The sequence below is a fragment of the Octodon degus genome, unplaced genomic scaffold (genome assembly GCF_000260255.1).
Source record: "Octodon degus isolate 3935 unplaced genomic scaffold, OctDeg1.0 scaffold00225, whole genome shotgun sequence".
Classification (NCBI taxonomy): domain Eukaryota; kingdom Metazoa; phylum Chordata; class Mammalia; order Rodentia; family Octodontidae; genus Octodon; species Octodon degus.
Window position 1 is genome coordinate 1,631,184 of NW_004524801.1, and position 14,837 is coordinate 1,646,020.

The window sequence follows — 14,837 nt, forward strand, 5'->3', positions numbered from 1 at the left end:
GCTGGCATGTGGTGCTGGGGGATTGAACCGCGGTCCCTGATGCTTTTGCTAAGCTTGTTCCAAGTAGGTGCTTTAGACCACTGAGCCATCTCTCCAGCCCTGAATATTTTAAATTATAGATGAATCTCGTGTTATATTTCGTTTGTATGACATTGTTATATACCAATGGTGGTGAACCTATGGCATACATACCACAGTGGGCTGTGCCATTGAAAGCTCTAAAAGGTTTACCATCTCTAAATAGTAGTCTCACGTCCTTGGAGGATACATTTTAATACCTCCCTGAGAGAATCCCTTGAGACCTTATATTGTATATACTATATACATGAATGTTATTTCCTAAATATATATACCTATGTTAAAGTTTGATTTAATAATGAGGCACAGAAGAAATTAGCAACAAAAATTAAAAATAGAACTATTGTAACATTCTGTAACATAAGTTCTGTGAATGTAGTCTCTCTTTTAGAGTCAAGACAGTTTCTTCAGACAATGAATGATCTTAATTAACTGAAATTATGACAAGTGAAACCATAGATCAGGGGAGGCCTGCTCTATAGCCTCTGTATGGCTGAATGCTAGAGAGGAAAAAAACTAATCTGGGGCCTGTTTTTCAAAGGTTAGAGCTAAGAAAGAGCTCTCTCTGAATACTCCAGGAATAGGGGACCTGTGTGAGGTACCCCTGTCCCTACTGCCCCCACTGCCTGCCCTGCTATGCTGATGGCTGTGTTCTGCCTTGTCTGGTGCTGGCCACTCAGAATGGGAAGCTCCAGCAGGGGTAAGAGTATCACTGTCTGTAAATCAGTGAGGAAATGCATTAGCTGAGTTTTCATCAATTCAGAGTTTGGAGAACGTGTAATGGATGTGTACTCATTTGGAAAGTTCTGTGACTAAAGTACTACCACCTATGTACCTTTTGATAATGAATTCTTATTTATTGAAAAAAATTATTCTTTTCATTTATGCTTACTTCCTTTCTTTAATAGGCATTTTAGAACACTTAAGAATTTGTATGGTAAACAAATAATAGTAAATTTGCTTGGATCTAAGGAAGGCGAACATATGCTAAGTAAGGCTTTCCAAGTAAGTAGTTCTTTACCTCTTCCACTCTGTCCTATGGTCACCTAGAATAGTATGATGATAATTAGATTGTGCCCGGAAGTAAGTTACTTCCTGAGCAAAGGACAAGGTACTTCTTGAAACCACTCTTTGGCACTATTATAATTGAGTTTAAGCTAAAGGGCTTCTAAAGTTGGAATTATGGAAAACTTTTGAGTTAGTTGACATTATTTTCTAATCAGCTTATTTAATATTATATAGAAGCAGAAGACCACCCATCTCCTCATAAGTGTTCACATCACTAATAGATAAATATCAGCCAGTTTCCTTCTTTATTGCCTTGCCTACTTCCAAGAAATCATAGTCATTGTTTTAAAACTATCAAATGGTCAATAGTACATTTGTGTCCATGCAAGACTATACCTTCCTTCCTATTCAGAGAAAACTTATGTAAAAACAACTTTAAAATATGTGACTGCTAAAGAAAAATACAAAATACTTTAATAAATGAGCCAATAATGAATTAAGAAAGTATAGTGCTATGTAAGATTTTAAACTTACACAAAGTGGTTAGGGTTAAGAAACATTTTGTAAAGTTCATTCTCATTAAATCTGAAAGCAACTAATTATTTTGGGCCAGTGAGATAGCTCAGTGGACTAAGCCCTTGCTTAGGCAAATGCAGAGACTGGGGTTCTATCCCTGACACCACATGCCACACCCGCCCAGCTCTGGGTTGTGCTGAGCCAGCCACCGAGACCGGGTGTGGTGGCACACACCTGTAATCCCACTGGGGATACTGAAAACAGGAGGATAATTATGAGTCTGAACTATGTAGTGAGACCCTGTACCAAATACATTTTAAAAAAATATATATATAGCCATTTTTATAATGTGGCAAAATATTGTTAATAAACTTTAAATATGTATTGAGTGAAGGTCTAAAAATCTTTCATGCCTTGATAGATCCTGATCTTTTTCTTTTGAGATTCTGTAATAGATATAAATAATTATTAAATATTTGTTGTAAAAATAAAATACCAGTGATTGGAAATAATGTTTTTTAAATAAGATGAAAATATTATTTAGGTTCCATGATATTAATTATGTCACTGGTCTGTCTGGGATAAGAGTTTTAGAGTATGAAGTTTTAGAGAATGTATATCTTTATCTATCAGCAAGTAATTTTCCATTTTATTGCCAGTATCAATGAAATTCTAAGCCTTACATAGAATTCCTAAAGTTCCAAGGAGCCAGCTAAAGTTGAATTTAAAATATAAGGTTCAAGTTGACAATGCAGCTCAACTTACCTTGTATGCACAAGATCCTAAATTCAATCCCTAGGATGACAAAAAAAAAAAAAAAAAGAAAGAAAAAAACCAAAAGAAATGAATGCATAAGATCAATTAATATTTAGATAATTATTTTTCTTTTTACCTTTAGAGTCATTTGAAAGCTTCTGAACATGCTACAGATATCCACATGGTGAATTTTGACTATCATCAAATGGTTAAAGGAGGAAAAGCAGAAAAATTACATAGTGTTCTCAAACCTCAAGTCCAGAAGTTTCTAGATTATGGATTTTTTTACTTCAATGGAAATGAAGTTCAAAGGTTTGATGACCCTATTTCTCTGTTCTTTAAATTGGGACTTTGCTGTAACTTAAGTCATTCTTAATGGTGGACTCTTAAATTTCCTTGCTAGGGTAGGGCCAGTGATACTGCTCAGCAGCACAGTGCCTGCCTGGCAAGTACAAGTTCCTGAGTCTGATTCCCAGTACACACACACACACACACACACACACACACACACACACCCTTTCTAAAATGTAAAATCGTTTTTGTGCTTAATTTTAGGTTCTTCTTCCTAGAGGATTCAACAAATAAGAATAAAAAATGACATTATTGAGCACATATTGTGGGGGCTAGTAGTGTACTTTATTTGTATCAATAAGAATGAGAAGGATTGCTTCTATTAGCATGCCTATTCGCATTTGAGAACATTGAGACATAGACTGTAATCTGCTCCAAATCTTGTAACCTGGAAGTATCAGCACTAGGATTCATCTGGTTCCAGACCTCATGCTGTTACACTTCAGTTTTAAAGCTGTTTTAATGTTTCTTGACCCCAGAAAATACTAATAAATGAAAATACAGGGCCTGGGAGATAGCTCAGTGGAATAAGCGCATGCCTGGCAAGCACACGGGCCTAAGTTCAATCCCCAGTTCCACCAAAAAAAAAAAAAAAAAAAGGAAAAAAGAAAGAAAAAGAAAAAGAAAGAGAGAAAGAAAATACAAATGAAAAAACATTGTTTTTACTAAATTATAGAAAGATGTGCCTTATAACTTAAATCTTCAGTTTTTGCATATGAAATAGGAAAAAGTAAGTTTGAAAGATTTTGCAAACAAAGCTCAAATTTTTAACTTTTTCAATTTGTATATTTTATTTAGTATCAATGCCATAGCAATTTTACAGGAGAGTCAAAAAACAGCAGATCTTAGATTTGTAAACATTCATTCTATAAATATTTGTTTTTATATGTAAAGAACTATGAGGTCATAAATATGAAGTACATGTGTGTAATGGATATGTAATAAAACAGAAAATATTAGCAGATATAGAATCTTGATGGTGGATGTATGAATGTTCATAGTGTAATTCTTTCATCTTTTTAGGATGTTTGAAAACTTTGATAATAAAAAATGAGAGAAGGCAGTGCTACTCACTTGAACTTTCAGTATGTTATAGCTTTATTTTTGCTGCAAAGTATCTAACTATTAAAACTGTTACAGGTGCCAGAGTGGTACAGTTCGAACAAACTGCTTGGATTGTCTTGATAGAACAAATAGTGTGCAGGCATTCCTTGGCTTAGAGGTAAAAAAATGTGTGTACCTTGTGCTATGTACTTCTTTAAATTTTTTGATAATATTTATATTTATCATTAATTATTTTTCAGAAAATACAAATGAAATTATGCTTCATTAAAGCTTTTTTTTTTTTTTTTTACTTTAGTCCCTTTTTTGAGGGACCCAAAATCTCTTTTGGTTTAAATGTTTTATTTGCCCTTTATAGTCTTTCTGTAGGCAGCTTGACTCTTATTCTTAAAACCTGGTATTTATTCTAGTCCAGTAGTTGCTTCTTTTTGAAAACAAATGTATTTGGCCTTAATTCTGTGGGTTGTCTCTTTTTAAGTCTATTTTAGATAGAAAATGTCTGTCTTCACATGTATAGTCCTATAGGATCATCTTTTTGACAGTGTGACTTAATTCAGTTTGCCTGACATTTTCAAGTAAGAGCCTACAAAAAAAAGAGGGTTGGATGAAAATGAATGAGATTCAACTTCCTATAAGGTGTCATTTAAAAGTCATTTTTTCTTACTCTTTATATGTCAGACTTCAATACAGCATAAATACAATCTTAACTATTTGACAGACTTTGTAGCAATACTGAGTTTCCTGAGTCTTCTCTGTTGTACAAATTAGTATTATCAGGTTATAGTAGATTTTAATTTAGTTCCACAAGAATTTAGCATAATCATCATGTGTGGTGGCACATACCTGTAAGTCTAGCACTTGAATTCAGGCTAAGGCAGGAGGATTACTATGAGTTGGAGGCTAGCCTGGGCTACATACCAAGTTCAAGGCCAGCCTGTACTATATAGCAAAACCCTATCTGAAAAACAAAACAAAACAAAGAAAAGCTTAGCATACTTCCCAAGTATTATATAAACAGGAATAGGAAGTAACTTTTGATCTTTAATAACCCCTGAATTTGACCAGGGTATTTGTTAGTTACTATATGACTGAGCTTCCCTCTCAAAACTGAAGTATAAACTGGGCATGGTAGTACATGCTGAGATCCTAGCACTCTGGTGAACCTGAGATAGGACGACTGCAAGTTTGAGCCCAGCCTAGGCAGTTGAACAATTTATAAAGACCCTATCTCAAAAATTTACAAAGAGCTAGGGATGTAATTCAGTGTGAAGTCCCTGAGTTTAATACTACATACTGCTTTTTAAAAAATGTATAAAATTCTCTGCAGAAATGTACTTTTATGTAACTAAATAAATTTTACTGCTTTATTTTTGAAATCTGTCATTGAAGTTTACCATTATTATTTAGAAAACATGTCATAGATGAAAAATGAAAGAAGGCATGTTGGTTGTTTAGTTTATCACATGGCTCAAGTGTATTTCAGCTTCTGGTTTTAAGTAACTGGATGCAATTACATAGTTTCTGTGTAATCTTATTGAAATACTTGAAACTCTTAGTAAAAGTAGAACAGGTGTTAGATTTCAGGATTGGCCCTAGATGAGTTTCACACTGTTAGACGTGAAAATACAATAGCATTTGGTTGGCTGGTTACAAAATCTGCTGCTAAGATATGAAAACCAAATAGTGAGATAAATTGTTTTTTCCCATTACTTTGAAGAGAGAAAGATTTAAGTCATAAAAGAGGTCCTGATAACTTGTCTTGTTTTATTCTACTTGCTAACAAAGAACAGCTCTGGTATAAGAAGTATGTAATAAAATGAACCTATTGAGGTTAATATTACTTTAGTTGTAATTCTTTTATAATTATGGATAATCTTAACAGATAAAAATTAAATGGGAAGGCAGTAAGTAAAAATGCAAGGGATAGATATTATTAGAAAAACAGACTAGATAGCAGTTACATCTTATTTGTGCTAAATTTCAAGTCTAGAAAACACAGAGTGAAGATGGGTAATTTCCTGAACACTAATGGTTACTTAAAATGGAATTCTGGTGGCCCAAAAGTCTGTCAGTTTCTTATAGGCTTACAGGGTTTTTTCTGGTTCTCCTTTATACACATTATTGATAAGATTGTATATGTAAAAGAGCCATCATGGCTCTATAGTCAGGATATAATGTATTTTATTTCTTCAACAACTTAATAGTGGCTTATTTTTTTTCATCACCTCTTAACTTTAATTACTTAAACTTGTAGAACCAAATCCAAAAGTTTGTTATTTATCCAGAAACGTTGTTATTTCTGTATATTTTTGGGTATATTTTTCTTGGTTAAAATGTCCACTGTTAATTAATTAGGTTATTTAGGTGAGCAAGGGAAACTAGTCTGATTTATACAGGTACTTTAAAATTGGTTTTATCATTTAACCAGAAAGAAATTCCCTAATGTAAGGGAATACTAAATTACTTGTCATTTTCATTGATGTGGCATTTACTTTAAAAATTGCAATGTTGGAAAAGTGAACACATTTAGCCTAGTAAAATGTTAATATTTTCAAAGTCCAGTTTAACATTGTATTATATTTTTATTGTGCTAGTCATGCTATGATTAATTTATTATTATACTTACAAAATCGCTCATATTTACTGTTTTAGATGCTCACTAAACAATTGGAGGCTCTTGGCTTGGCTGAAAAGCCTCAGTTGGTGACTCGCTTTCAAGAAGTTTTTCGGTCCATGTGGTCTGTGAATGGCGATTCAATCAGTAAGATATATGCAGGCACTGGAGCTCTTGAAGGGAAGGCTAAGGTAGATCTAGACCTATTATATATTACTAAAGATCATCTTTTTCCTCTTTTAACAAAGCTCTTAAATGGCCTTTTTTGAACTAAAAGATTTTTTTAAGTTAAGATATATTTTAGAATTCTGTTTTATCATGCTTTTTTTGTCCTCTTTAAAACTTCCTTCTGTAGTAGGCACTAATGATTAAATGAAATGTAGATACTTCCTTAAGTTTGAGGGGATAGGTATATATGACATATATAGTCATTTAGTAATCAGCCTCTATATTTATGTTGCTTATTTTTTATGCTTTACTGTTTAGATTTTTTTTTTTTTTTTCCGGAACCGGGGATTGAACTCAGATCCTTGCGTTTGCCAGTCAAGCGCTTATCCTTCTGAGCCATCTCCCCAGCCCCTACTGTTTAGATTCTTGATACTGATTTTAAATATTATTATTTCAACAACAGTCCTCTTAATAAAGTATTGTCTCACTTGTTTTTGTGTCTGTTGCATTGACACAGTTCATATTATTTAAAGTGTGACAAATGCTGGATGAACAAATAAGTCTGTTGACAGTTTGTATAATACGGACTATGAGCTCAACCTTACTAGGGCACAGTTATTTAGTTTTTATCATTTTACTTACTTTACTAACATGAAAAGGAAGCTGAGAAGGAATGTGCCAAAAATAGGGAAGATATGAACCTAACTATAATTTTGGAATAAGGATTTTTTTTTTCTCCTCGAATGCCTTCAGGGCACTTTTGGCTGGCTGGAGTGTTGTGGGGATCGAACTAGAGCAACCTGAGGCTGCCAGCATTGTGGAAACAGCCACTTAAAGAACTGAGCTAGGGCCAGGCCCCCTATAATTTTGGGCCTCATCATTAAATTTTAATTGCTTTTATTGTGTGTAGACTACTTTTATTTCTAGTATTGACCATTACTGTGGTATTTTAAGACTATACTTGCGATATTTTTCACTGTTTTTATACTTAAATATTGTTAAACTTTTTAAGAGATCTTGATCTCACTTGATTTGTTAACGTTCTAAATTTATATACCCCCTGAAATATTTCAGGAATAGAAATAAGAATAATTACTACTTTTAGAATTTTCATTCAGCTTCCTTAATACAGCAGCTGAAATTCTATAAATACCATTTATTTGTCCTCTCCCAGACTTCTTTCACTTTCCAGATCTTTCCTGTCTTCTGCAAATGCCACGCCTCTGCCCACAAGTATTGACCTTGCCTGGAGTTCCTTCTGCTCAGTTCTTAGGAGTAATTTGTATTGGCTTTTACAAATATTTACTTCTTAAATTGTTAAACTTTCATTTATTTCTTTTAGATTGAGAATATAAATCTCAGAATTAAATAGTTATTTTCTACATGGTTGCTTAAATATATTCTTGTATATTCTTCTGCCTTTCTGTTTCTTTTGTGACTAAGACAGTATATGTACAGAGGTTACATATATTTTCAGTGGTCTTTTACCTTTAATGTATAGTTATAAAATCTTGATTAAATGTATTAGTCTGAATTGAGCTAAAATCTAACATCTGAACTGCTTTCTTTTCCTTTCTCTGGGTTCCTTTTGATTAATTGCCTGATAATGTGAATGGTGAGTGTTTTTTCGATAATTTGTGTATGTTATCATATGGAAGGGAAAGAACATTTAATGAATGCCAGTTTTAAGTAGCTGATTAAGTATAATGATACTCATTTAGTGGCATTTAAGAAAATCGACTTTTTATTCTGAAATGTCTAATTACTCTTACTACTTTAGGGGATAAAAACTACATATTGACAACTAAATTATTTTCTAAAAAACAAGAAGTTTTTTTGAAGAGGTTTTTTAAAAAAAACAAAACAATTTTGGTATTCAAAACTGTAAGATCAAAATAAAGGGGCTGGGGAGATGGCTCAGTGGAATAAGCGCTTCCCTGGCAAGCGCAAGGGCCTGAGTTCAGTCCCCGGTTCCGAAAAAAAAAAAAAAAAAAAAAAGATCAAAATAAAACTTCTTTGTAATAACCAATGTTACTTATCCCTAAGTAAGCAATGTGGTCACTGAAAGTTATAATTAGCTCTCATGGTAATGTTTTATTAGTTGTATAGGCAACAAAATGACAATATACAAATTAAGCTTATATCTGATATTTATAAGGTATAACTATAAATTTCTTGTTAGGTCCTCAGTCTTAGATTATGCTTTGGTTTTAGCTAATGTCAGTTATTTAGGAGCAGTTTTATTTTTCTGCTGTCAAAGTAACTTGAGACTTTTATAGGATTCTGTAACTTCCATACATCATCTTTCATTTCTCTTTACCCATTCCATCCCCATCTCTAAAAGTAAGTGTAACAAGAAGATCCTTGTTTTAAATAAGTACATTTATGTTTATTTTATTTATAATAAAGTTTTAACATTTATTTCTCTAAATAGCACTAATAGATATAGTTGTACCACTTAGCTTTGTGTGTGTGTGTGTGTGTGTGTGTGTGTGTGTGTGTGTAACCAGGGATTGAACTCAGGCCTTGTGCTTGCCAGGCAGGCACTTATTCTGAGCCATCTCCCCAGCCCCCGCACTTAGCTTTTTATTGTTTTGTGCAGAACTAGTATCCAATATGGGAAATAAAACAGTGATATGTTGAGACCTTTTTATGTGGGTTATAAATTCAAAATATAATATTAGGTTCTTTTTTACACTAAAATCATATAAAACCAATTTAAAGTTGTGTGATCAACAATGTTTGGAATAAAAACTCATGCTGCTTTGTCCCTCAACAGGGTGGAAAGTTAAAAGATGGTGCTCGTTCGGTCACCAGAACAATTCAGAATAACTTCTTTGACAGCTCCAAGCAAGAGGCCATTGATGTCTTGCTGCTAGGAAACACTCTCAATAGTGACTTAGCTGACAAGGCTCGAGCACTTTTAACTACTGGGAGTTTGCGTGGTATGCATACTTATTTTAATTACTTTTTTGTTATTTATGATAAAAGTCTAAGAGACACATGTGAACTTATTTATAGAAATAATTTTTAAATTGTAGTTAATTAATTAAAACAGTTTTAAAAGAATTTTCTGTAAAAGTGATTTTTTAAAATGGCATTCTCCAGTGGAAGTTTGTCTGTTTTAAAATATATTATATCCTGGCTAAATATTTTCTTCTATAGATTATGATTGAGACTAGCCTATGTATTTCTAACTTTATAGTCCGGATTTCATAGAATATTCAGCTAGCACTTACAATCCATTAATCTCATTATACAAAAAAGGTTTATCGACAAAAACCATTACCTATATTAGTTATTTTTCTAATCTCTATTCCACATGTTTCCTTAACTTGGTCTTTTGCTTTTGTTTCAAATAAACATTAAATTATCTTAATTAATAATTTAAGATGGTGCTTATTATTGGTCACACCAACCACTATTACTAATTTTAGCATTTGAAATAAATATATGATTTTCAAGGTAGTTTTTTTTTTAACCTTTCCTTATACATCTTTTATTCATATCAAAAGGATATGAGCTTCTCATATCAATGAGCACATAAAAATATTATGAGAAACCTCCACATTTATTACAGACTTAATAGGTTAGACTTCCTTTTGTTCCTCCAACCTTCATTAAAAATAAAAAAAAAAATTAGACTTCTTTAATTTTATTTTTTCTCACTTTAACCAGATAGCATTATGAACTTTTTTTTCTGATTGTGCCAAATCAAATCTTGTATTTCCTTTTTCAAATAGAGGAAAACTATTCCTACATCATATAGCTTCTTGGTTAATTCTTTGACCAAGTAGGTGATAATTGACTGCCAGAAGTCCACATGGTGTCCTGAAGGTAGGACAGCCAGCTCTTGAGGGATCTGTAAGTAGTCTAGGAGACTGAGATCTACTCAGACTCAAAAGGAAATCTGATCTTAGGTGCTACTTTCAACTTCAGGCTTGCTTTCTGGCTTCCAAAAGTAGAGACTGACTTACCTATGTTTTGTCACCTCTTTCCACCTGTGCCTGCTTTGATGTGGAGGCTTTAATAAGCAACAATTGAAAGTAAGTGGTTGAAGGAAAGTAAAGCAAGGTACCCAAGTAATTCCCAAACTTGAGCATCAGTTTTTTTAGTTTCCTGCACATTTTACTATTTATGCACACACATTTTACTATTTATGTAAAATGTGCCTTTAAATATAAAAAGTATAGTCAGTTCTGCTATGATGCTTGTTCTGAGACTAGACTTTGTTCCAACATGGTTGATATATTAGGGAATGATGGAGCATAAAACCAGTTTTGCATGAGCTTATTATACTTGATTTTGCTAGCAAGCAACATTAGGTAAATTTTTAAAAATATACCAAACAACCAACATGGGGGTACAAATGTATAAAATGCTCATATACTTATGTTCACACCTGACAAATCTTCCCTACCCCAGTTTAGCACATGTGTTATGAGCCACATTCTTCCACATCTTATGTTTTCTGATGAGTCTTCTGACATCATTCATTATTCACAATTATTCCTTTCTGGTGGCTATTTCTACAAGCCAAATTCATATTTTTCAAGATGAAGTGCCTTGTTTATTGTAGTAGTCACACATTCATAACCATGTATGATGCATAATGCCATACTGCTTTTTTGAGTTCCTATCTTTGGTGTGTCACTATTAAGGTTTTTGAATCTGGTACCCCCAATCCCATCTTTCCTGTTAGCTTCATGGGAATTTGTACAGATTTGCATAGTGTGTGATGTTTTTCAAATACATATGTTTTGTTATTGCTGAACTGATGGTACTTACCAACTGGCGAGTCCCAGAAAAAAAAATAGTACATATTAGGACAATACGTTCCATATCTTCAGTATCCTTTAGCTTCCCAGGTTTTCATAATCATGTTCTCATTTGCACATGTACGCCTGTAAACAGACACAAGAGCAGCTAAAAGAGCAGATGTAGGAACTTCTGATTGTGAAATGGAGTGACTATAGGATTTCCTCCAATACAGAGGGTTTGTATTAGTTATTGTCATTTATTTATAATCCTTGGTTTCCTATAGCCATCAGAAAAAATATCAAGCATCAAATTGACTTGAAAGAAGAGAGTGAACCATCTCAGAATGTTTTATCATAACACTCTAGATGTTAACTTGTTGTCTTACTAATGACTCTTTGTTTTCTTCTTGATGCATCCATAGTTTCTGAACAGACATTACAGTCAGGTACAGTATAGAAAATCAATTTATAAATGAAAACATTTTATTTATTTTCTAAAGGTGATACTGTATACAAATAAAGAGGTACAACTGGAGACTTTCTCATTTTGTACTTAGAATCTAACAAGTTAATTGATATTTTCTACTATGAGTAAAACATTTTAAGTTTGTAGAAATTAAGTATTTTATTCAGTAGGAAATATACAGTACCTATTCCTGCATCAAAGGCTTAATTACAGAAATAATTCAGCTAGTTTTCATTTCACTTTTTTATTTCTTTGAACATTCTTAATGTTATACCTTATTCTTAATTAGCTATTGGAAAAAGCCCAGGTATCTATTTTAGATTAATTTCAAGGTATATCTGTGCTATATATGACTGACTACTCAGTAGAGTCTCTTATGTACAATATATAAGAAAGCATTGTCTCATCTTATTCTTTGTGGATGGCGTATTTTCTGGAACCACAGACCTCCACTAAAATATGTTCTGAAATTCATTAATAGTAAAAAGCACCTAGGTAACTAACAAAATCAGAAGAGTTAAATAAGAGATAAAAGTTTCTGAGAGATGGTAGTATACAGTTATAGTTCCAGCTACTCAGCATGCTGAAACAGGAGGATTGCAGGTTCAAGCTTAGACTGAGCAATTTACCAAAACCCTGCCTCAAAATGAGAAGGGCTGAAGATGTAGCTCAGTGGTAGAGCTCTTGCCCAGCATGTGAAAAGTGTCTATCCCTAGTACCACCAAAAAAAAAAAAAAAAAAAGCTTCTGTTTATCGTGGCTATTTAATCATAGGAATCTCACCTCTTTATGCTCTGGACAAGGATTAGGGTTCTCTCTTTAAAGATGAGTTGGTCTGCCTGGCAAGTGCAAAAACCTGAGGATCCCCGATACCACATGCCATGGCATGGTGGCACACACCTGTAATCCCAGCACTGGGGAGGATGAGGCTGAAGGATCACTATGAGTCTGAACTTCATAGCAAGACCCTATATCCAATAAATAACTAAATAAATAGATTTTTTTAAATGAATATGATTTGTCTGCCTAGTTATTGTTCAGAATCTTTTGAGAGGCTGTCGGTTATACATATTTGTTTTAGAAGAGTAGGAAAGGGAGTACTTGGCTATGTTCTTGGGTGATGTAATGAACAGTGCTCCGAAATGATACAGCATGTAGAGATGGACATCTGTTTGAGCACAGACTCTTGTCTTTAAGTACATAAAGTTTCCTATGAGTTAAGAATAGAACAGGATATGTATATAATTTTATTCCATTTAAAAAATCATTTGACTTTATTCATTCATACAGTCAGGCCAACTTTTTTCACTCTGATCTTTGCTTTCCTGCCAAGTGTCTTAAGCTGTTTGATCATAGAACTTATATCTCCACATGAGGCAGAATATAAAAGCTGTTTTCATAGTATTAATGAGTGACTTTAATTATAAAGACTAGCGATAAACCATAGCAATAGAAAATGATTTTTATCTAGTTACAGTCAGCTTTCAGTTAGCCAGACTAATAGGTGAGAAGAAATAATCTGTTTAATAATCTGCATTTATTACTACCCACATCTTCTGCATGTAATCCAATAGTCAGATAGTGAGAAATCCACTTAAGTTCCCTTCGGAATCCTCCTAATCAACAGTGTCTTCTGGGGAGTCCACAGGTTAAAACTGTATTCATAGTAATACTCAAATGTTACTTTTCCCCTCTCATTTCTTCAGGAGACTGCTGTTTTGTAATATTATAAGATAATAAATATCATTAAGATTATATGGCCAAAATGAAAGTAGATTTGTTTTCTTTTTCTTCTTACCAACTAATTGCCAATTAAATACAAATTCTGTGGTTTTAGGTTGAGGTTCTATTTAGAGTCTCTCTACTTTTAAGTGCCAGTATAGAATGTGGTTTAGAAGAGGGAAGAGATAGATGATAGACAGAAAATATGCAAGAGAGCGACTGAAGAATCAGACTATAGTGAACATTATCCATTCAACATTTATGTATGGAGTGCTCATTTTGGGCTAAACACTTTTTGTTACTGGGAATATTGCAGTTAACAAACCAGACTAACATTTCTATTCTCCTGAAGTTGCCATTATCAAAAGGGTGATAGTTTTAGGAAAAATAAATAAAATACATGTTGAGTATCTCTTATCTGAAATATTTGGGGACAGAAGTGATTCATGTTTCAGAAGTTTTTTGGATTTTGGATATTTTCATAGATTTTACCTATCCAGCATTCCTTACCTGGCATTCTAAATGCTCCTGGGCATCATGTTGGTGCGGAAAATTTTCAGGTTTGAGATGCTCAGCCTATGTATAGTTTCTAGGGAAAAATAAGTAAGAAGGCAATAATGGTAGTTAATGAGGTAGTCAGGGAAGGCCTCACTGAAAAGACCTGCAAGATGTAGGGCAGAGTGCTGCAGGTGGTGGGACAGCCAGCCAAACGCCTTGTGGTAAGAGCAAGACTTTTGGAACAGCAGGGAGACCACTAGGTGTGCAGGAAGGGAAGAAAATGAGGGCAGAAAAGAGACAAATTATTTAGGGCCTTGTGGACCATTGTTCAGAATTTTGGCTTTTATTCTGAGTGAGATGGGAAGCACTTAGATTTCATTTTTAGATATGTCATTGTCTTCCATAATGTCTGTCTTTGTCAAGGAGCCATTTTTCATCAAGCTACTTAATCAGTAGCTAGAAATCTTAGATCTTCTTAAATGATTTCGTTTGGGGGAGAATTTTGTATTTTTTATCAGCTTTGTGTAAATTGTATGAAAATCAGTTGCAGTATTCCTAAAAATGTACAGTTCTTAGGCTTTGTACATTATAAAATAGTGTACCATTTCATTGAAAAAGAGCTGTCTGCATGTTTCATGTTGCTATAGTAATTTTTAATACTCTCTTTTCAAATTTGGGTATATTTGAGTTTATCGGTTTTTTTTTTTTTTTAAGTGTTGGATAACTGCCCCCGCTGGTGCTGCTGTCAAGGCTGCGCTGTGCATGTGGCCCTGTGTGTGCTTGCGCTGGTAATTGTGCTTCCCAGGCTTCCTCTCTCTGTTAAGAAAATCAATTTTCCT

At 33.5% G+C, this 14,837-nt stretch overlaps 1 protein-coding gene across 4 annotated transcripts in view; it reads left to right on the forward strand.

Moving 5' to 3' along the window:
• Positions 1-14,837, forward strand: part of Synj1 (synaptojanin 1) — an 87,757-nt gene that overhangs the window by 37,252 nt on the left and 35,668 nt on the right. For 3 of the 4 annotated variants that reach the window (XM_023705554.1, XM_012517869.2, XM_023705556.1), the window contains exons 8-12: positions 987-1,083; positions 2,501-2,670; positions 3,850-3,931; positions 6,424-6,576; positions 9,333-9,498. In XM_023705554.1, the coding sequence (XP_023561322.1) occupies positions 987-1,083; positions 2,501-2,670; positions 3,850-3,931; positions 6,424-6,576; positions 9,333-9,498 (668 nt within the window). The remainder of the gene's footprint in view (positions 1-986; positions 1,084-2,500; positions 2,671-3,849; positions 3,932-6,423; positions 6,577-9,332; positions 9,499-14,837) is intronic. The other variant, XM_023705555.1, reaches the window with a different exon arrangement.